The sequence below is a fragment of the Drosophila virilis genome, chromosome 4 (assembly GCF_030788295.1).
Source record: "Drosophila virilis strain 15010-1051.87 chromosome 4, Dvir_AGI_RSII-ME, whole genome shotgun sequence".
NCBI lineage: Eukaryota > Metazoa > Arthropoda > Insecta > Diptera > Drosophilidae > Drosophila > Drosophila virilis.
This window is the reverse complement of record NC_091546.1, coordinates 1,882,604-1,906,116: the sequence shown is the minus strand read 5'-3', so window position 1 is coordinate 1,906,116 and position 23,513 is coordinate 1,882,604. Positions and strand designations below refer to the sequence as shown.

Below are 23,513 nucleotides of genomic sequence, written 5' to 3'. Positions count from 1 at the left end.
GGGAGAGCGAGAGAGAGAGAGAGAGAAAGGGGGCCAATTGCGAGGCGACGAGCCTGACTAATTGAATAAATGCTAAAAATAGCTAAATAAGTTGCCAAAAAGCAGCCAAAACAGCTTAAAATAGCACACGCCAGAATACAGCCAAATTTGGCTGGATAAAGCCAAAATAGCAGGACTGAGGCGAGCGTGCAAAAGGAGAGATACTTTTGCACAATTAGTCAATGACCTCGACAGCTGTGTGTGTGTGTGAGTGTGTGTGGGTGTAACCTAACTGTGTGTGTGTGAGTGTGTGTGGCACATCACGTGCGCAGACTGAATATGGCTATCGATTGACTCGTCGTCGGAAGCTGCGTGTCTTGAACTCTTGACCCCGCCGTAGCTGTGCGTGCGGCAGCTTCTTGTGTCCTTTGCTTTGTGCGTATATGCGTAGCAAAACAAACAGAGAGAGAGAGTGAGAGAGAGTGAAAGAGGGAGAGATGCCCCTGCAACGGAAGTCGATTTCCGCAACGATAACCAAAAATTAATCGATAATTTTTGTGCAAATTTACGCCAACTGCATTTGTCCAGCTTGTTTTTATCTTCTGTTTAGCTGTATTTTTTTTTTGCTTTTTATTGGGCCTTTTTCTTGGAACTGGCCATAAAAAAAAATGCACACGCCCTCTTTCTTGACCAGTTCACCTAATCGACGATAACAGAAATTAGCCTTGTACTAATTCATCCTCTTCCTCTTCTTCTAGTTGAGCGTTATCGTGCGGTTATGAGCTCATATGACGATCACGGCTAAAAATAATCGACGTGTTGTCGTCAATCGGTCGAAACAAATCGAAGCATATTAATTTAAAACTTATTGTCGAACGATTTATTTATTGTAATCAACGCAGTTTTGTGCTTTTTTTTTTTACTATTTCTTTTGCGTCGGACTATGACGAAATTTGTTTACCAAGAACTTTTTGGAGCAGCATTACGTGTAGTCCTATATTTTTTCTTTTTTTTGTTCATTTCGTTCTGGTGCAGGTGTGCCTGAAGATAAGCGCACTGAAAAAAAAAATATCAAGAGAGCCAAGATAACCGCGTGTATATGGAAATCATGGGACTCGGACATATTTAATCGGTTGCCACGATAAGAAGGCATTCGGCTTACCGCAAAACTTAAGACTTATATATATTTGTATAAAAAAAAAAAAACTATACTTGAGATTTTAGTGGCACAAATGGCACTTGATATATAATCTATCTATGACCCATTAAATTCGTACATTAACAATCCATCATCATTTTCTGTTATTAATTATACGAATCAAGCGAATGCTGCCCAATTTCACAAACCCTTCATATATGGAGTTTTATAAAGGAAGCTATTTTTTAGCATATATATGTATATATATATGGTTCCCAAGGAGTCTATATCATTTATTATATCATTTATTACTTCTAGTTCTTATAACATAAGAACATATCTTATCTTTTGTGCTCAAATTGATTTGAAATATCTAACTATAAATATTTCAGACTCTTTATATCTTATAAGAATTAACTTTATAGCTAATATCGAGTATGCCATATAGCATATTATATGACAATATACTTGTCGTTTATTGTCATCAAGCCAGAATGTCTAACTAATTTCTGCTGCCAGTGTTATGTAACATGAAGATATTAAGCTTACTCTAGTAGAAGAGATAGAGATAGAGTTAATATATATACCATATGCTTTACGTAACTGTCTTCTTTATATATATAATATCTTCCCGATCTCTTCTCAATTCAAATTAAACTATAATCTCTGCAATTACTTTCCCCACTTACAACACTAGTTAGCCCACATTCTATGGCCAGTGTTGTACAATGTATACAACGCATTTACGTATTTTATTTATCACGCCTGATAAGCAACTAAAAATCGTATTGTTTATAAGAGGCTTCGCCTGTTACATGGTCATTTTACTCGAATTGCTCGAATTGTGTAAGAAATGCGTCTTTAATAAATTCATTTATTATTTTTTTTTTTTTTATGACCAGTGTTCGTCAGTTAGTTGTAGTTGAGTAGTTCTGTGCTTGGCACGACAACAAGTGCGCGCTTAAGTGGGTCGCACCGTCGGCAGGGCGGAGGCGGGCTTGGGGGTAGGGGGGAAAATGTGATATTTATTTATGACAGGGACACCTGGGCCTCAAGTCGAGCCGGTGCAGCTGGTGGGTGGCTCTGCTTTGGCTGCTTGCAGCGGCAGCTGATGAGTCAGCCACTCATTATAATAATAAGCAATTCGATTAGTAATACTAATACTTAAATCAAATGCATTAATTAATAACAATATCAAGGCAATACGCAGCAAGCTTACGCATGAGAGAATTTGCAATTTCTAAGATCTGACTGTGAATCAGACTTTTGAAGTCACATTGGAATTGCTTATATAATTATTTATAAAATCTAAAAATATTTTATATAAATATTTAATAGATCAGCTATTTTCATAGTTGAAAGATTTCCGAAATATATAAAAACTATGCTGAATAAATATATAATACCATAAATAAATAGAAAAAGTTTCAATTGGATTATGACAAGGATTTCTCTTCAGTCAGAAAGATTCTGATAAATTCTAGAGCCCAGTAAAAGTTGGTTGAGCCAGACAATAAAATAATTTATTGGATAATTAATTGGAATAGTTTTTAATATAAGTATTAGATATGAATAATCGTTGAAAAATTCTAGTAATATTTAAATGTTATGGAATTGTATTTCAAGTATACAAAATAGACCCAAAATAGTTATACAAATTGTTGAACTAGAACTATACAAAATATAGTTCTAATAGAAAATCTATAGATTCCTTGAAACTCATTAAGAGTCCATTAAATATGATTCGACAAATTGAAACGAAGCGCAACTTTTCGATAAGAACTACGCGAAACTCTTATCATTTAATTTCCAAAAAAATATTCTCTATTTAAGAAATAGTTTTTATCTAAAACTTACATCGATTCTGCATCATGTGCACGGCAGCGTCTCGAGCGCTGTTGTTGTTGGTTTTCAATAGATCATGCTTCAAGGAATTGTTATTATCCTCGGGACTAGCTGTTCGCCAATGTAGCTCCGACATAACCATTTTCACAATATGATAGTGTATATATATATATATATTTCGATTGTTTTCTTTTGCTCTTTGGATATGTTCTTTCTAAGCACTTTCTAATTGTCAGAAGCTTGGCGTTGTTTTGCAACACTTGCACTGCACAACACTGGCTGGGTGTTTGTCTACTTATTTATGTTGAATGTTGGCTTTTTGATTATTTTCGCTATATTTTGTGTACGGGTCGGTTCTTGCGCCGGCCTGCGTCCAAACGCGTTCGTGTTTCGCTTGAAACTGACAGCGGCAGAAGCGTTGCGATGCGCCAGGACGACTCTCGGCTCTTGTATCTGATGGATAATCGCTAGGCCGCTCGCCTGCTGCTGCTGCTGCTGCTGCTGATGATGATGATGATGAAAATTGCGATGACGATGACGATAATGATGTTGTTGATGATGATGCTGTTGATGTTGATAGACGTGCAATGCTGCTGCTTGGCAAATGTTGTCTTTGTCTCGCTCTCCCTCTCTCTCTGTCGCTCTCTCTTACTCAATGCCTTGCACAGCCGGCATTGACTTTGTTTGAGTGCGAGTTTTGAGCTAAGAATTTGTGTTTTTGCGCCCAAAAATCAGGGGAAGTTTCTCTGGCTCTTGCCACCCCCAGCGGTAAGGGTTGTTTGCCTCTAAAAAACGAACGTTTGGGCTTTTTTGGTTTATTTTTTTTTTTTTTTTATGCTATTTATTGCTGCTGTTAAAAAACACACACACGACGAGCTGCACGATGTGCTTCAGCGGAGTCAACGCGTTTAACTGGTTTCACGTCGGCGCGCCAACTGCACTTGGCTCCAAAAAAAAAAGGCCGCCAACGGGGCGAGTGCCTGTGTGTGTTCGTGTGAGCTTAACGAACGAAAGCGCGCGGTCTCTCTCTCTCTCTCTCGCTCGCTCGCTCGCTCGCGCGCGCTCTCTCCATGGACGAGTGTGTGCGTGCGCACGCTCACTCATTATTTACCGTTCTAGGTTTGAATGCCTGTTAGAAACGCGTTCCACATTCAATCTCATTCGCTGCGTGGAGAAATGAGCGCAGCTGTGTTGGTGTTGGTGAGTGAGTGAGACTGCGTTTGCAGTTTGAGCGCGTCCAGCGAGAGAGCGAGCGTGAGTGTGAGCGCGAGAGTGAGCATGCCTGTTTGTGTGTGTGTGTGCTGCCTGCTCCAACATTTTATACGTTTTAAAATTTTACTACAATGTCTCTTGTGTGTGAGTGTTGAAAGGGGGTGGGTGGGGGGAGGGGGTGGGCAGCAGCGTTCGTTTTGTGCGGCTCGGCTGCCGTTCGTTGGGCTCCATTGTCTGTATGTGTGCGTGTGCGTGTGCGTGTGTGTCTGTGCAGTATGCGTGCGCTTGTTTGGGGTGTGGCTTAAAATTTAAATTTAGCTTTCAAATGGCGTTGGCGTCGACTGCGACGTTGTGTGCGCGTCTGTGTGTGTATGCATATTATTTTATGATTGGCGCACACGCCTCAAAATACGAGCGACTATACGCGTATGCCTGTGTGTGTGTGTGTGCGTGTGTGTGTGTGTGTGTGTGTGTGTGTGTGTGTGTGCGGGCTATGTAAAAATATTTTAAAGCTGCGTCGCGGCGACGTCGACTGCAGCTTTGAGCAGTGCCCATTGTCGTCTGCCTCGTCGTTTGGCCCTTTGTTCTTCTTGTTCGTCTATGCTCTCGCATTTATTTGCCATTCATTTATGCACACATGTCCTGTATGCTGCTCGCTATGCAGACATCGTCCTGCCACTCCACCGCCTCCCCTCCACCCTCTACTCTCGACAAGGCTCCCCTCTCCGCGAGCGACTCTTGTGGCAATTCGTTTATTATTTTGATTTCTTTTCTATTTTATTTTATATAAATATATATATATTTATATTATTTATGATGTACATGTCCGAATTTATGACGTTGCAATTGTTGAAAAATGCTTTTATATAATTTTTATCAAACTTACAAATTACTTTGATTTCCTAATATTTTTTTAAAATTCAAATAAGTACTTTACAATTTTAATCCCAAAAAAACTGACCTCTTATCATTAAAATAGACAATATATATAAACATTTTCTTCTGTTGACTTTTCAACTCACAAATCATGAAAATTATTTCGAAAACCAAAAATATACGGTTTTGCCTGTGAAAAGACACAATTTTATACAGCAAATTATTCCCGGAAAACTTCCGAATAGACAACAAAAAGAGACCCAAACAAATTATAACGAAAAGTCAAATTTCAAGGTGACCAAAAACGAAAAAAAATAAATGTATCTTTCAGATACATGTAGTACATATAAAGCGAATATAAAAAACCGACTTGCAGCAGGTAAAAGATGCACAATTTTTTATGGCCAAAAAGAAAAACGAAATCATAAAAAATTGTTACAAAGTCATAAAAAGTCAAAAGTGCAGCTCGTCAGGTAAATGAAATTGTACAAAATTCATTTGTCCTGCCGCAGAATTTAACGCCCAAAGGCGCAACGCTTCCGTCACTCCGATAACCACCTAGAGGGTGCAGCAGGGGTCTCAGGCTACGCTGGGCCAACTGATAGATACCCTGTAATTCCAGCCGATTGGCAAGTGGGTGTGAGCGAGTGAGGCAAGAATTATATAAAAAATACTTAATGCATGTTATGCTCGATCTATGGCACAGTCAGCCACTGTAGTACAACTGTGGTCACATATATATGTGCACTTTCTTATAAAATTGAAAAAATCTCACAAGCTACAAGACATTCGCATTCCAAAGTCAAGAGTTGTGGCAGAAAACTTGGCATATGTTCAAACTATTTTCACCTTATTGCATTTGCCTGCTATTTGCCAATTACAGGGTATCTTTAAGTCACTTGGTGCTTGTGTTGTTTTTGCGCTGCTTGCGTTTTTTACGATGCCTGAGTCTCTGCGACTGTAAGTTGCGGCGATTTCCACGTAAATCATAAAAACCAAAAAACGCGTACAGCTACCTTTTGTGCGCCGCGCATACCCTGTACACCTATAAAGGATGCTGAGCAGATTGACTACATGTTAATTAGGCACGAAAGACTCGCCCTTTGGCTACTGGTTCTGACGCTCTCACGTTCACAAGGACACGCTAAAAAGCGGCCAGAGACAGAGCTCGAGCCTTTGACTTTTGACTCTTTCATTTGGCCTACGTTCATAAAATAAAATATGCTAACTATTTGGGCAACGTCCTTGCCCTTTGGCCTTTGGCCTCGTAAAACTCGCTCATTGCCGAGAATTGCTTAAGTCAATGTAGACAAAGATCATAAAGCCAGCGTTGCGTTCGTACGCATTTTATTGGGCCAGCCGGAAAATATTACAAAAAAAAAAAAGGGAAAAACTAAAACTTCAACTAAAAAAGTAAATGAAAATGAAAAGGAAAAGGAAATTCATATGCTCGGCTGCGGCTTAAACTAAACGCAACTAAAAGTGAAATCTCTAATGAAGCCATAAAGCGATTCGGGTCTGCGTTCATGAAACTATTCCGAGCTCCGAGTTCCGAGCTGCCCGAATCTTCTGATTTTAACTGCCCATAAATGTGGCAAGTGCGTCGAGAATTCTCAAGTGATTTCCTAACAGCGATTGGGATATGATTGGGAGAAACAAACAGATCCCAAATCATGAGAAAATCAAAGAAATGAATGAAAGCTTGAGCGAAACTGAGCAGGCCAAGCGGAAAGCGAAGGAAGATATAAAAGAATATAGATATATATATAAAATAATTAATTATACCCCACAAATATGTTAGTCAGTCAGAGGGGCGTATTAGTTTTATATATAGAGCGAATAATATTTAAATTTAATAAAATTCATTTCATTTTCCAAATATCTCTCTGATCAAAATTTTAGCAAAATTTTGTACTTGTATCTCAGCTACAAATTTATTTGTATTTATTTTTTATATTCGTGAAATTCGCAATTTTTTATTTATCTAAATATTTTTGTAATAAAAAAAACTAAGAAAAATATATCACATATTTTCTTAGCCCAGTTTTAAATTTCTCTCAGCATTTTCATTGCTTTCTTTTTATATATTTTTTTGCTACCCTCAAGTTTAAATATCTACCAAAAAAGAAAAAACTAACCCAGAATATTGTCTCATTAATAAACACTTCTTCTTCTCTTAAATCTAGCCTGGAGATTTAAGATTTATTTTTGTTTGCCTTTTACCTTAAAACTCGTGGGAAAACCCGGGCATAAAAATGGAAAATCTAGTCAAAAATTGCCAACAAACTCTCAAGAGCTGCGAAAATAAATCAAAAACACAAAAAATAAGAAAAAACGCAATTAAAAATATTTGGGAATCTGGGAAGAAAAAGTTGCCTAAAAAAACCACCCCGCGGAATGAAAAAAAAAAGAAGAAAATGTGCGCAAAGAAAAACAGAAATTTTCATGCTAAAAATTGCATTAAAAAAGAGCGGAAAACTGCAGTGGGGGTAGGTCGGAAAACGGGAAAAGAACTTGCAAACAAACTATATGCATATGCGATAAGAGGAGCGGTGAGGAGGGGCGAAGGGCGAGGGGCTACCTGAGAGAGCGAGAGAGAGTGTCCTGCCCAAGTGTCCTTGCGAGGGGTGTCAAATGCGTGAACCGTAACCGTCTTCTTTTCCAGCAACTGCCGCTCGTTACCTTTCTTTGTTTTCAGCCTTATTTCACTTCTTATTCTGTGTTTTCTTTTTTTTAAGGACATTTCCTTATCGAGCCACGCAGACAACGAGGCAATTGATTTGCCTCGTTTTTTACCCAAAAAGAAATAAAGGCAGCAACTGTATTTGTAAGGACATAAATAAAACTCTAGACGTCATTGAATGTCAACGTCGACTCGCTGCGGTGCTTCATCATGTTACCCAGACAAAGCCGAATCAGAAACTGTTATACGAGCTAGCCCCGGCCAACTGTAGGGTATGTAAAAAACCAAAACACAATTTATGCTGTAAAATGATGCACAGCATTTGCGAGGAAACGCGCCAGAAAACCAAATGCGAGCGCGATTCTTCGCCTTGCCCTTGCTCCACATTCAATTTTAGGCAAAAAAACCTTTCGTAACTCCGGACTCTCTAGTGCAATCTTTATGAAAATTTGAGGACTTGAATATGGCCTAGAAAAGTGTTTATATACCCAAGCACAAGGCTGTACATAAAAAACTGCAGTTCTTTTTCAATTCTGCGGCAAATAGGGTTAGGCATCCAAAAAGTGAAGTACTTTCAAGCTGTAGGAGCTATAGAAAAACCTAGATATCAAGTTTCATCTATCTAGCTCTCATAATTCTCGAGTTATGCGAAAAACCAAATTCCTGTTGCAACTTTTTCTTCTCCCAACTTTTCATTAGAAATGCCAAATTGAATTTTTGTGTTTGGGCTTAAGATGCTTAACAGCTGATTAGACCAAGGGACAAATTTAATTAACACACACACAAGCACTCGCTCAGGGGTTGAGTTCATGTCGAAAAAGGGCTGCTGAATTGCACCCTAATGCCAAATATTTGACAAATGCTCGAATATTCTGACAAAAATGTGATTTTTATCGCTAAAAATTATTTTTGATGGCATTTACGAGTACTGCAAAGTTGGACTTGGAATTGATTTGAATGTGCAACTTGTTAGCTTGAGTTCACAATTTTTAAAGCTATTTTGGCTTGGAGCATAAATAATGAGCTAATATATATTTGTATATTTTTATTAATAATTTTATAAATTTTTATGTATTTTTTTGATACATTTTATGCTAATGTAAAAAAATAATATGACAGTTCTTATGCAATTTAAATAGTTCTCTTGTAAGATATCAGATTAAATCCAGAGAGTTAACCTTAGTTACCTCGTTTTAAACTTAGTCTTTGGTCTAGTTAAAGCAACATACCAAATTTGTAAGCTCTAGCTCTTTGAATTCCCGAGTTCAATGGGTCGATTTTGAAAGTGGATGATGCTTTTGTTATTATAAGCCCAGATAATGGACTTTAATGTATAATCTGAGCGTAAGAATATGCGCTTGCTTTAAGCTTTTCCTATTGCTCTCACTCGTGCCTTCTCTTCGAATAATAAATTTCAACTGGTTCCTCGTCTTTAATCTTAAAGTCCTTGTTAGTACTCACCATTTTGTGGCTTGAAGCACATCTCCAAATCGTGCACATCCTTTGCGCCGGCTGCCTTGCCAAAATGTTCATGGAGCTCCGCCTGCGCCAGCTCTCGCGCCCGCGTCCTTTGATTCCGCTGTGACTCGACTTCGGATTTCATGTGAAAGGACGCACAATTGTTGTCAAGCGGCGCCTCGCGCCGGCCATTGTCCTTGGCGTCATTGTGCATGGTCGCTTCATCCTGTTCCATGTGTCGCTGATTAGCGCTGACATCGCGCATATTTGTGTCCTCGCTTTTGTCCACCTTATCAAATTTAAAGCCAGCTGCGAAGAGAGTTAGGAGAAGAGAGAGAGAGAGTGAGAAAAGCCATTTTGTTAGTTTTTTGTGCTTTGCATGAATTATGTGAGGGCCAATCAAAGCGCAGTCGTGTTATCTGCCCGAAAGGGTTGGCATTTACATAAGCCAGCATTATGAATGAGCCCCGCAACCCCCTCTCCATAGAAATCACAGCAACCCTTTTTTTACGACCGCCATTTGAATAAGCTGCGCATATCAAAAATAAACAACAACGCCTACCCCCTGTGCGTGTGATAAGCCCATAAAAAAGGGGGTTGATTTACATAATAAAAAACTGAGCTACGTGTGGATTTCATTTTAATATGCCCCCCCCCCCCCCTCGCTACTGTCTACCTCTCTGCCTCCCGGGGGACATGCGCAAACACCAGAAGCCTCAACTCGTACCCGGCCAAGGATTGGCTGAAGTGCGTCCGGAAAAGCTGTGTGTGAAAATGTGCAAATGATTTTCAGCGCCAAAAGGCGTTGAAGCGTTGCCTAAACGAACGGCAGGATATGTGCCTATGTGCTGGTATTTCTGAATTGCACTTGAGCAACAGCTCATATGGAAATAATTGTTCGATTTTGGCAGTTTTCAAGTGCGAAAATTGGCAGCTTGAGAGGGTCCTGTGGAGGGTACTGTGAGGGGTTTGTTAAGCAAAAAGAAGAAAGTTTGTCTGATGAGAAAAAACAAAGAAAAGTGAAAACTAATTATATTGTTTAGTCTATATCTAAGATTATCCAGAATTTTCCTATAAAATCTTTGGTATTATCGGCAAAATCTCTGAACTTGCGGTATTTTTGAGCAATTTCTCGCTTCGCTGAACGAAGAGACTCGACCGCAGCCTGTTGCGCAATCTGAGCTCATCGGAGATCTTCTGAAGGATGCGCCGCCAAGGATAATGCAACACGTTGCTTCCCCTGCCCGAAAAAGAGACACAAAAAAAAAACTGCAAACGAATTGCCGTAAGACAGAAGCAGAGATCAAGAAGTAGAAAACACAACAACAACAAGGTGAAAGAAACAAACAAAAGCGATGAAAATATTAGATGTTTTACCGTTTGACAGCAAAGGGGGAGTACGAGCTGAAGAATTGAAGAATTACGAGGAAGTGCCACCCAAAATCATGACCAGCCAGCAGCAGAGCGAGAGAGAGAGAGAGAGAGAGCGAGGGAGAGAGAGTGAGAGTGAGCGGCCATAAATCTGATGTCAGTTTTGGGTTTTAATTAAGTACCAAAAGACCTGAGCGCACATCAAAAGGCCAACCTGCAGCATCAAAATGAATGTCCTTTGGCCAGGTGTAAGTACACACACACACACACACACAGAGAGAGAGAGAGAGAGAGAGAGAGAGAATTGCAGTAGCTGCAGCGTGGGAAGCGCAGCTTGCGCAAGAACAATGCAAACCAAATGCACCAAGTGCCATTTTGGCATTGTCAGTCACAGAGTCCCGCTGCGTAACGGTCACAAAAAAAAAAAAAAAAAAAAAAAAAAACTAAACTAACTGTAACACACAGTGCGCATCAAAACGATGATCGCTCTCGCATTGTGATTGGCGATTTGTTTGCCCATTGACACTTGCTGCTATTGTCGGAGAGCGCAATTTATTGCATGCACATAGATCTTCGGCTCTCTTTTGTCAACACACACACACACACACACGAACACGCACGCACACGCACGCAATGCCCGCCCAATGCATGTCCCAGTCGTCAGGCCAAGCATAACATATGCACACACACACACACGCACACGCACACGCAGGCAAAAGCTCACAGCTTTGCCACTGAGCGGCGCTCATTTAAATAGCGGCAGTCGCTCTCGTGCTCTGTTTAATGCGCGTCCCACACGCAAGCAGCAGCAGCAGCAGCCTTTGCATATGCTGCCCTCCCGCTCCCCTCTGCCACCGCACACTCCACACACTGCCGTTCACTACGCAATTAGCGCATTTAATTTGTGAGATGCGTCGACGTCGACGTCGACTTCGCTACTTGCTCTGCCTCCCCCGCCCTCGCTCTCTCATTCGCTCTGTCTTTCGCGCGCGCATTACACGCCTTTCTACACTTCGCTGCTCGCTTGCATAAATTTCGTGCCAGGCACCTCTCTCTCTGCCTCGCTCTTTCGCTCTGCTCACGCGTTTTGCATGCGCAGGTGCAGCGGCTCGTGACGTTAGCCGTTGTTTTGTTGTTTTCTTTTTGTTGTATTTTGCTCATTTGCTTTGTGCGCGCTTCGTGCGTTTTGTAATTGCAGTTATTTGGCCCAAGCAGAGCGCAATTGAAATAAAAGCAGCGGCAAAAAGAGAGAATTGCGTAAATTCATATTAAATACATATATTTAGTATTTAATTTATTTTTTGTATATTTGATTAAATGCAAAAGGCTGGAAATTGAGTGAAAATGTGTAGAAAATGCAATAATTACGGGCTGCCCAATAGGAGAAGTGGCTGGGGAGGGGGGGAGGTGGGTTTAACAAAGTCGAAGGCGTTAACCCTGCTTTAAACTTGGCTTTATCTAATATGAACTGTGCATAAATTGAATTCAGATTGTATACAATTATCGTAATTGGCATTTAAACGCATTAAAAAAATAATATAATTAACGTCCGTTAACATTAGCTTCGCTCTCAATGTAATATGTGCATCTGTTTATATATTTTTGCAGTTACAATGTATACCCCATGGAACTCGGGAACTATAAGTGCTGCAGCTACGAAATTTGGTATGTAAATTTCTTAAAGCATATATTTACTATTTATATTGTGATTTATATAAAATGTACTATTATTTTTTTTGGGAACATTTTCCAACCCGTAACTTTTTTAATGGCTTTTCATTTTTCCAACAATTTCAAAGTGTTTTTTTTTTGTTTTGTTCCGAGAATAAACTCGTTTTTTATGCAGGCATCAATAATTTACGCCAAGAAAATACGTTACGAATTTTCAAGAGGTTAAAATGTCATTTAAGCGGATTTCGTGACTCGTTTTTTTTTTATATTTTTTCCCAAACATTTTTCAATCAATTAGTTTTTACCCGCTGAAAATTTGCGCGCAAAAATCGAAAAAAAAAAATTGAAAATCTAACGAAAAATTCTGTTGCAGCTGCCGATTTTTGTGCGCCTTGCCAGCCAAAAGGGGTGGGAATGGCCGAGGGAGGAGAGTCTAAACAATTTTCAACCCTATTTTGCATTCAGAGCTTCGCTTTAAAAGTGATAAGCAAAAAAGGGAATTACAAAATCGGAGGATCGTTAAAAATGGCTGGCAAGGTGGGCTAAAAAAAAAGGGGTGCGGTTTGAGTTTTGGCAATCGCATCCATAAAATGTATCTAATATATATATATATATGTAGCTGCCGATATCATTGAAAGTAAAAAAAAAAAAATAAAGCAAACGCGTGCTCAACGCACCTTTGACATATGTTTAAAAGAGTTTCCCCTACCCGTAGCCCGCGCCGCAGCCCGAAGAGCGTGCGGCGCATGCGCCCCGCGTTTTTGTTTCTTGTGTAACCCAATCCCCGCGTGTTAGGGTTACCTCTCCCTCCCTCCCTTTCCCTCTCTCTCTCTCTCTGCATCTCCCTCTACATTTCGCTCTAGAGTTTGTGATTTTTGTCGCTAAATGTGGCGGAACTTCGCTGGCGCATTTATCATCATTAAAGGCGTTCCATAGTCACAGCATCTTTTGGCTAGTGCCCCGCTACCCCCGCAACCCTTCTTTAGCCCAAATCCTTTGCATCCTTTCACTTTTGTGCTGTTGCCGCTGCTCTGCACGGAAAGGCTTGTGGCTGGCTGCGGGTCGCCAGCTGCCTTTCTGTTTGTATAGAAATCTAATTTGACATGCAAACATGCAGCAGTTGTTGACGGGGGGGTGGAGTGAGAGAGGGGGCAGGGGCAGGGGGGGGGGGTATAGTGAAAGGATTCTGTCAACAGCGAACGGACTTCCGTTTTGTCGGACAGCCCCCCCACCCTCCCCGCGCGCGCGTAACCCGAGTCGAGTGAAAGTAATTTGCGACAAATTTTCGATTTTTCCCATTTTCATTTCCATTTCCATTTCGACAAAGTGAAAGGCATGCAAATGTTTTTCAGCTGTTTTCCCGTTTTGTATTATTTTTATTTCTATTTCTGCCGCTGCTGCTGTTGCTTCTTCTCCTTCTTCTGCTTTGCGTTTTTCCTCAACATTTGTCTGGCTATGAGGAAAATGTATCTGCAAAAATTTGTTAACAAGCCAAATTAATGAGCCCTGAAACATGAAAATTATTATTTATATAACGTTTCCACTGGAAACATTGTTGTTGTTGTTGTTGCTCCATAAATTTAATTTAGATGCTTAGCCAAGATATGTGTTAAGTGCATAATTATATGTTGCCCAAGAGGAGGGGAATCTGGAGTGGAAGAGTGTGCTAAAAAGTGTTGGGAAAGCTAGCAAGAAATCTTACAAAGCTTCTCTAGAATTGCAACTAAAGCGAATACATTATATATTTCTTGAATAATATCTTTATTTAAGAACAGGTGAACTTAATATCATTTAGTTGAAAAGAAACTATTCAGACAAGGGTTTTGTTTTGAGATATTCGGTTGAAGGAGATATATCCGAACCCATAAAGTATATATATTCTAGATCAGCATCAAGAGCCGAGTTGTTAAAGCCTTTTGTCCTTCCTTCTGTCCGTCCTTCTGTCTATTTCTCTGCGAATTAGTTTCTCAGTCTTGAAGCTATTGTCTTGCAACTTTGCCAAGGTTCGTTTTTCGGTACATATATCGGAACAAGCCGGATCGGACTACTATAACATATAGCTGCCATAGAAAAGTTCGCTCACAAAGTCGGTTCTTGTATGAAAAACTTCTTTGTTTCTCAGTATATCTCATCCAAACTCGATATTTATAAGTTTCACTATGCTTCCAATATATATGCCAAGTCTTATCAACATCGAATAAACATGTCCTATAGCTGCCATAGGAACAATTGGTCGAAAATGAATTAATTCTATGAACAACTTTTTTGTCTTCAACATAACTTGAACACAGCCGTGAAATTGTTAGTTAAACTATGCTCCTTACATTTGAGCCAAATCGTATCAAGATCGTAATACTATGTTATATAGTTCTATAGGAAAAACTGGTCGAAGAATTAGTTATTCTTTAAATGTTTGAGGTGCCAAAGAATCCATTCTTTCGATATGCTTTCTTAAATATGCTTAAATCCTATCAACATATATATTCCCATATATATACCCAAAATCTGATAATTCTTGACATTTCCCCAGGATAATTGGCAAGCTCTAACTTGTTAATATTATTTTCCTAGTAATAGCAATTCATTTTATAGTTAGGCAAAGTTGTCTAATCATTCATTTGATTGCTTTTGTTGTTCTTCTTTCCTTGCATCATTTTTGAATACCTCACATTATTCACATTTTTCACATTCACACAAAGTACATTTGACGTCCAATCCAAGGGAAAGGTTGCCTATTCTCTAACTATACCATTTTAATGGGGCAACAAAAGTCGATTTATGTCTGAACTTCGCTTCCTTTTTAGATTCTTTTCTCAATTTTTTCAATTACAAACACCAGACAATTGCCGGAGTTGTGCAGACAATCAAATTATTGGCTCAATATCCGCTCGCTGGAGCCGGAGAATGGGCCCACGCAGTTTTTTTTTTTTATTTTGTTTTTGTTTTTGGGCCTGGTCTGGGAAGGGTAGCTTCCTGCGTCGGCTTTGTAATCGCAATCTTTGCCTTTGGCCAAAATACAATTAAATTTCGTTTAAATTCGTCTACACTTGGCTCAGAGTAGGGGCTGCAGCGGCGGCGGGGGAGGCAAATCGTTGGCCAAATCGAAAGAAGAAGTCGGAACATTTTCGCAAAATTGTTTACATTCCCACGTCCCTTGGCCCGCAGCACCTTGCTGCATATTCAAAGTGCACAAATAGTAAGAATAATAATAAATAATAATGAGCTGCTTCTGAATGGGATAATGCGAAATGAGTTCCAGATCCTTTTCGGGCTACGCCTCAGTCGAGTGTGAGTAATGTCAAGCGACAGTAAAAGTCGTCCTTGTCCTTGTCCTTGTCCTTGTTCTTGTCCCCCTCCCCGTTTGCGTCCTCTTTTTTGTCTTGTTTCAAACTACCTGCCCTTGGCCTGGCCCTTGCAGGTGAGGCACTGTTCTGCTGCCTGGCCCCTAGGCTCTCGTCCCGTCACTTTCCCAGCCTGCTTAGGACTCTTTAGGCCAATCTTATGCAAAAAATCATTGAATCATTTGCATGGGAAAGTGTTTCCCGATGCGCTCAATCGGAAAAGAAGCGGCCGCGCTTCAAGGTTCCGAAGCAGGAAAGTGCAATTTCATGCTGACAGGTTGCAGGAGCTCTTCCTTTTCAGATCGGGCGGGATTAAGACTATGCAAGCCAATATGCTTCCAATCGATCAATATCGAGTTCATATTTATTGTGCAATGTGAAAGAGGAATTTGTTAACTGAAATCCTAGACTGTAATAAGGTATATAAAATAATTTGGATTAAGGCATAAATTTAAATAATTTTTTGTCTAAAAAATTGCAATTTTAATATTGACATTAAAATATTTTATACAAAAATTGGACTGTTTCTGAAATTAAAATTAACTAAAAAATAATAATTTTAATATAATTTCTAGATAAGTTAAACCTATTTTTTGCACATCAAGCTATTATCTTTTTTTTTTATTTTTAAGTAAATTATTTATAAGAATTTTTGAGAGTTTTTTATAAATTTTATCTAATCTAGCTTTTGTATTATATTAATTTATATTATATTCAATTTAATTTATTTTTGTAGAATTTTAATTATATTATATAATAATATTTTATATTGTTTTGTTTAATATTATTATATTATTTCGGTTAATCTTTATTTCTTATATTGCTTATTTTTTAATTATTATATTATATTGCATTTATGTATAATATAATATGATCTTTTTACGTTAAGATTGTTTTCTATTAAAATTAATATATATTATATTCAACATAGTGCTGCTCAAATTGTATGTATATTATTTTATAATAATTTATTTATAAATATTTAACTTACGCTTGAGGGCTTGTTCTATATTCTAATAAATAATCTCACCTTAGCCGCAATCGCAGCTCTTAGGAATACAAAATTTGCTTCTTGTTTTCACATAAATCTTAGCTGCACCTGGAATTAACATACCTGTAGCTACGATTCTTGCTCTTGTTGTTGTTGTTGTTGTTGTTGTTCGTATTATTCATAGCATTATTCGCCCGCCGCCTCCTACTCCACCTCCACCGCCTCGTTCCCCCTTGCCGCCTGGCATTAGTCATGGTAATTATCCGCAATATAATTGCAATAACAATTAGTACAATTATTGCAATTTACGTTTGTTGTAATTTCAATTTGCAAATGCGCCGCTCATTATTTTTCTTTAATACTATTTTTTACACTTTGCATTCACATAAAAAATAGAAACAAACAAAAAATAAAGCAAAGCCGAAAATGAAACCGATTAACATGAACAAAAAAAAAAACGTTAATGCTTTTGCTTTTCTCCCTCATCCACCCGACACACACACACACCCCCTTCACCCGCAACACACTCTGTCTGCAATATTTTTTTCTTCCATTTTTCTCTTGTAAACTGGCTGCATTTTTCGCACTTGGCCAGCGTCGCGTCGCGGCGGCAACACGCAACTTTTCTACGCGGCAAGCAATAAATTTAATGCCAGCCACACCCCTGCCTCCCTGAGCTGAGCTGAGCTGGGCTTTTGCATATTTACGAATGCAAAGCGCGCGCCCCAATTCGTTGCACTTCATAAATTTTTACTAGGCCTGCCAAAGGGGTGTGTGGGGGGGGGGAGCTGCTTGCAACTTGTAATCCAATTGGAACAGCAGCCGCAGCCGCAGCTCTAATTAGCTTTTTACTGTTTGATGCGTGTGCTGCAGCTGAGAAATGCTTTCAACTTTGCCGCATCGTGTGGCAGCTAAAGATCAAAGTCAAGGATCAAAACAAAACGAAAGCCGTCAACCATTGTCCGAGCTTGTTATGATGATTTTTCTGCCCCCTCTCTGCCCCCCCTCTCTCTCTCTCTCTCTCTCTTTGTAGTCGCCACACAAATTGCAGAAATCAATGCGGCAACCAGACACAAAATGTCAAAACGCAAAGCCAAAGGCCCAAAAAGCCGCTCAACAACTTTGGCTGCCAGCCAAGCTGATTACCCCCCCCCTAGGCAGGGGCTCGTTGTGAGTGCTGGAGAGGGGTAGGGTGGGGCTGTTAAAAGCATGGGTTCTCGGCCGCAGCGCTGGCATCTGGCTTGCAGGTTCCCATTGTTTTAGCCTGGTTTATTTTGCGCTTCAGTTTGTTAACTTTGTGCGATGCGATGCGAAATTGACACTGAAATAGAAATGTCAAGCGCAGCCAGCGTTGCCATAATCGTTATCGTTATCGTCATCGTTATCGATCATTGTCATCATCATCATCACGCCATTGTCAGCGACAACAACAACAACAACAACCGCGACAACAGCAACAACAACATGCAAATTGCAATTTTATTCAAAAAAGCTGCCACCAACAGGCACTTTTTTTTTAAGTCCACACGAACTTCAATGAATTCCTTTTTCATTATTTATTTTCATTTTTACATCTTTTGTTGCCTTTGTCTTGCCTTTTGAGGCTGACATTGTGCGGCCTTTTTACAGCTGGAAATAGGCCTTGCATTTTATTTGCAAACTTTATGGAAATGTCTTAATTTACACGCAAGCAACCGAGGCCTTGATGATTGATGAATAGAAAGATATATCTATCTATAGATTGATAGATAGATAGAAAGATATAGACAGATCAATAGATAGATAGATAGATAGGTAGGTAGATGATAAAAAGATAGATGGATAGGTGGATAGATAGACAGATAGATAGATAGATAGATAGGTGGATAGATAGATAGATAGGTGGATAGATAGATAGATAGATAGATAGATAGATAGATAGATAGATAGCATCTACACGTAGATAGATAAAAGGCAGATATATTCATAAATCAATTCATAGATTAATAGTAGATATTTTAAGAGATTGATAGATAGCTATATGTATATATCTTTAGATTGAGTGATGGATTGATAGATATGTATATTTATAGTGAGATATATTCATAGAAATTTCTTAAATCCCATTTATTGTAATTGTATAAATAATTGCAAAATTTATTTGCTGTTTTCTTATTTATATAATTGTCACAATCTATAATTTTGTTATTTCCTGCGTCAATCGTCAAAGTTTTGGCATTTGTTGGGCTTTTAAATATTCGTGTTCGACTTGAGAGTCTTGGCCAAGTATTTGCAATTGTTTTTTGTAATTTTTTTTTTTTGAAAAGTGTTTCCTACAATTACATTACACGCATTGCGAGGCAATAATAAACGAGCTGATATTAGTAATTAGACGCGTTTAAATTACAGTTAGCCGAGCTCTCAGCTCAGCTGATGTAAAGGTGGAAGCAAGGAGCCAATGCAACAACTTTGGCACGAAATGTACGCAAATCAGCCAAAGGCAAAGCAAAAGTTGTAATTTTTCAATTGAATGCACAGCAACAGTTGTTGCTGTTGTAGTTGTTGTTGTTGTCGCTGTTGTTGTTGCACGCATATTCGCAGTCAGGGTTAAAGAAACAACAACAACAACAGAGCGACGGGGGTAATTAGCATGCACTGCGATTAACATATAATTAATTGTTGAAATAAAAATGCCAGCAAAAGGCAAAAATGAAAATTGCTACAAAAAAATAGCTAGAAAAAATTAAAAAAAAAAAAAAATTTATCAGCATTTGGCATCGCCATCGCATGCAAAATACATTCCCCTGCACAATATCGCAATAACAACAGCAAATCAGCTGCGAGCTGCCTCAAGCCGAACACTGAATGCCCTGGACAGAGTTTTTTAACATAAACTTGCAGAGAATGCGAATAGCATAGCTTGAATTTGCAGTTAACATGGCATGTTAAGCACGTACGTTAAGTTAACATAACATACTGTTGACAAAGTCAGGCATTGCCATGTTAAGTATTGCTCTGTTTACAGAGTGTTGACTGTTAACCTTGGCTGAGCTAACATACAACTGTTAACTGTTGACTGTTAACCTTGGCTGAGCTAACATACAACTGTTAACAGCGGCAGCAGCAACATAACTATGTTAGCAAATCAGTTTTATGAAATGTGCGAATAGTTAGAATAAAATAAGCCTACAATTTAAATATATAGAAAATGGAAAATTAAAATCTTATATATCAGCTTATTTAACTGAGAAATACAAGTTGAACAGCTCTCGTCCAAAATGATTGTAATACCCGGCAGGATAGTGTATAGCAGCAAGAAACAGGTGCACAGAGCCGTGCGCACTAATTAGTTGCACAACAGACCGAAAAAACAACAAAAGATACGCAAATATTTTGCGCTGCATTCGCTGCTTTCATAATAACTGCAATTGCCAACGGCAGCGCGAGCAGCGACGCTGACGCTGACGTCGGCGTTGGCGTCGCCGTCGACGTGGACGTCTATGGCACGCAGCATTACAGTTTGTCTCGAAAGTTCAATTAACGCATATTCCTAGCAAATAGCTTGTGAGCCGCTGCGCGGGCCACTTAAGCGCTCAAACAGGCCAGAACGTCTGCTAAAACGAAAGACTGAGGCAACGAACTTGCCAATTGCGAATGTGGCATGCGCGCCGTAATCGATATGTGGCACAGCCAGAGCTGGCCTGGCCCATGAATGCATTTGCAATTGTTGCATATGCAAATCTAGCCATAAATCAGCTAAATCTATGCGTTGCACTCCCGCTGCGATATCGAAATGAAGTTCTCAACGAGCGCTCGCCTGCCCCACTGTGGCAGCTATGTTCGGCTGTGTGGCAGTTTGCGGCCTGGCTGTTGTCATTGCCAAGGCCCGCTGTCGGAGGTGGCAATTTATGTGTGGCAGCTAGGCGCACATTACGCTTATGTAAGTAATTAGCAATTGTTTAATTATAGTGCAACGTTTTGCCTACTTTCCGTCTTGCCGCATGCCGCATGCCGTATGCCTCCTTTTTGGGTTCTTTGCCCCGTTTGGCTTAACTAATTGCGCCAAGACTGGCAGACAGACGGCTCGTGAGTGTTGTTGTTGCCACAGGCTGACACAATTGCCTGTCAATTGTAATTAGTTGTGCTTTTTGAGCATTGCAGGTAAGCTAGTCGCAGAGGTGGAGACGGGGAGGCGGAGGGTATAGGGGGCTGCTGCTAGATTGCAGTTATTCAAAAGGGTTGATTTTGTATTCATATATATATTTATATTTTACTCGGTAGCAGTTGAGAGTCACAGTTAGACTGGCTGTGTGGCAAGCAGCGGTAACTTTTACGTTTTATATCGAAATTTATTTATTTTATAGTAAATATAAAATAAATGTAATAGTATAATAATACTAAGTATCAATTTTAATATTTGTAATATATATTTTAAAAATATTTTATTTATATTCCATTTTCAAGCAATTCAGCTAGGCAACACGCCATCTAGCGTTAGTTAGCGGCAACTGCTTGGCATTTATATCTCTTATAAGCATAATCTGATTTATTTTCTAATCAGATGATTTAAGGGATGAACACAAACCAAAATCTTATGGGATTTCGTTTAAGTAATAAGCGAAAAAGTTCAATCAATTTTGAAGTCCATCTAAGTCTGAAAACATTAATCTTGGTCAAAATTCATCAGAAATTTGTACTCTCAAATATCCTCAATAGACATAGATCTGAGCTCCATAATTCGGTCAAAACTCAAGATCAGTTTAGCATCTAAATCTGGTCGATATATCTGCTTGGGCTCATATCTTTAGGCTCTCGAAATAGCTGGACAGAAAGCCTGCCCATATCTTGCCTTCTTTTGCGAATTATTGTTTAATATTTATTTAAATATATATTAAGATAGCATAGATATATGCATCATACTAGATACCTATGTGTTAATGTTTAGATATTATTTCTGGTATTTTATATTTTTACTAGCTCTTAACAGTTTTAGCAGCTGCCCATTTAAGAAAAGACTTCAAAAGTCGCATCGGCAGCAACAGCAACCGGTAGATTGTCTGCGAGTTGTCTGCAATTGTCATTCAGGTGCAAAAATCAGTTAATAACTCTTTATAACACCAGCCAATAATGCCGGCAACTTGGCAACTGGTCGCTGCCAGCAACATGATTCATCACGCAGACAGCAGCAGCAGCAGCAGCAGCAACAAGCGAGAGAGAGAGAGAGAGAGAGATCTCGTGACAGAAATTGCTGCGGCAGCAATTGGCAGCAATTGGCGGCAACTGACACGGCACAGCAGCGACATCTAGCGGCGGCAATGGAGTGTTAAATAACAATTACAACTTTATGAAGTTATTTGCTTTATTGTTGTTCTTGCTGTTGTTGTTGTTGTTGTGTTTATTGCATTGCATAAAAGCTGGAAGAGGCAGAGAGGGGAATGGACCTTCAGCTCTTTTGGCTAATTAGTGCAGCAGGCAGCAGAGCTCAGATCGGAGCAGCTACAAAAAGGGTTTCCAAAACTAATTTCAGATATGCATCTGTTGCTGTTGTTGCCGAAGATGTTGCTGCTGTTGTTGTTGCTTGGCCGCAGCACGCCCTCCATTGTGGCCAAGAGGTCGCAGCCAGGCTTCTGTTAGGTAGATCGACTCGAACGGAGCTGAATTAAAACCAATCACAGCAACATGCAAAAGAATCTGCAGCAACAACATGTTGCTGCTGCTGCTGCTGCTGCTGCTGTGGCTGTTGTTGTTGCGAAGAGGTTGCTGCTGCTGCTGCTTGGTGCTACACCGATTTTTCTTTGGCAGCGTAAAAGTTATATACAAAAGTAATATTCGTCATAATCATAATGATAGGCTTTCAAAGCGTAAAGCAACGGCAACGCCAACAACAACAACAACAGCAACATCTCAGCGGCAACAACAGCAGAAGCAGCAGCAGCAGCCGCCATGCCAGTTGATTATGATGATGACTCGCGCTCGCAACGAGTCCTCGCTCTGGCCCACAAAGTAGCCGCGTGCAGAGTAGGCTGTGGCCGAGAGGTGGAGGAGGGAGGGGGGGGGGGGGGGGGAGGGTTTGTTGTTGGAGCGCAAGCAATTCAGGCAAAGTCGTCAGTCTGAACGTACGACGTCCGCACGATCCATGCAAATTAAATGAAACGTACGATGCGAACAAAAAGTTCCCATGACTTTGGCTCCGCTGACTGTGGCCCTGTTGGCTGGCCAGGGGTGCAGGCAGAGGGGGTGTGGCTGCTGCAGACGCAAAAACGGGCACAGGTCCAACGTGCGCGAACGGCGCATTGCACGTTGCTTTTTAGCTGCGCCTCATTTTCCCATTCATGCATTCAATTCGCCTTTTTGGTTGCCCGCGTTGTTGTTGTTGCTCTTGTTGTTGTTGTTGCTGCCCGCGTTCAAGTGTCATAAATCCTTTGGCTTAATAATATGCACCTTGCCTGTGCTTCAGCTTTTAGCTCCAGCTTCATCTGTTCCCGTTCCATATGCTTTCAGAACCTCAATTATGGCCCCGCTTTGCAATTGTTGTTGCCGTCGCAGTTGTTGCTGTTGTTGTTGGCGTTTATGTGCTGCAATTGGGGCTCATACTTATTTACAGGCTGTTTAGTTTTTTTTAGCCAAAAATGTGGCACATAAAACATAAATCGAACACGGCCAAATGGAGTTGCATTTAAAGCAAAAGTTCAACTTGTTTATTATTCAATATTCGAGCGAGTTCTGAGTGAAGGCTGCTTTGTGCTAAAGATTGTCAAATTGAATAATATTTTAGATGCTATTATAACGTATGAAATTAGACATATCCGATGCCATATAAATGCTAGATCAGCTTCAACAGCCTCGGATAGATATCTGACATATGGCCATATCCGTGTCGCTTTGTCCGTGCGTCTGTCTGTTTCTATGCGAACTTGTCTCTCATCTTTAAAGCTGATCATCTTGAAACTGTGCATGAATTATATTCTT

General features: G+C 39.8%; 1 protein-coding gene across 2 annotated transcripts in view; it reads right to left on the bottom strand.

Annotated features, from left to right (window-relative positions):
• Window positions 1–23,513, bottom strand: part of nub (nubbin) — a 58,761-nt gene that overhangs the window by 8,314 nt on the left and 26,934 nt on the right. The window contains exon 3 of one of the 2 annotated variants that reach the window (XM_032438787.2): window positions 9,195–9,500. In XM_032438787.2, the coding sequence (XP_032294678.1) occupies window positions 9,195–9,500 (306 nt within the window). Of the gene's footprint in view, window positions 1–2,974; window positions 3,878–9,194; window positions 9,501–23,513 lie in introns of those variants that run through there. The other variant, XM_002059181.4, reaches the window with a different exon arrangement.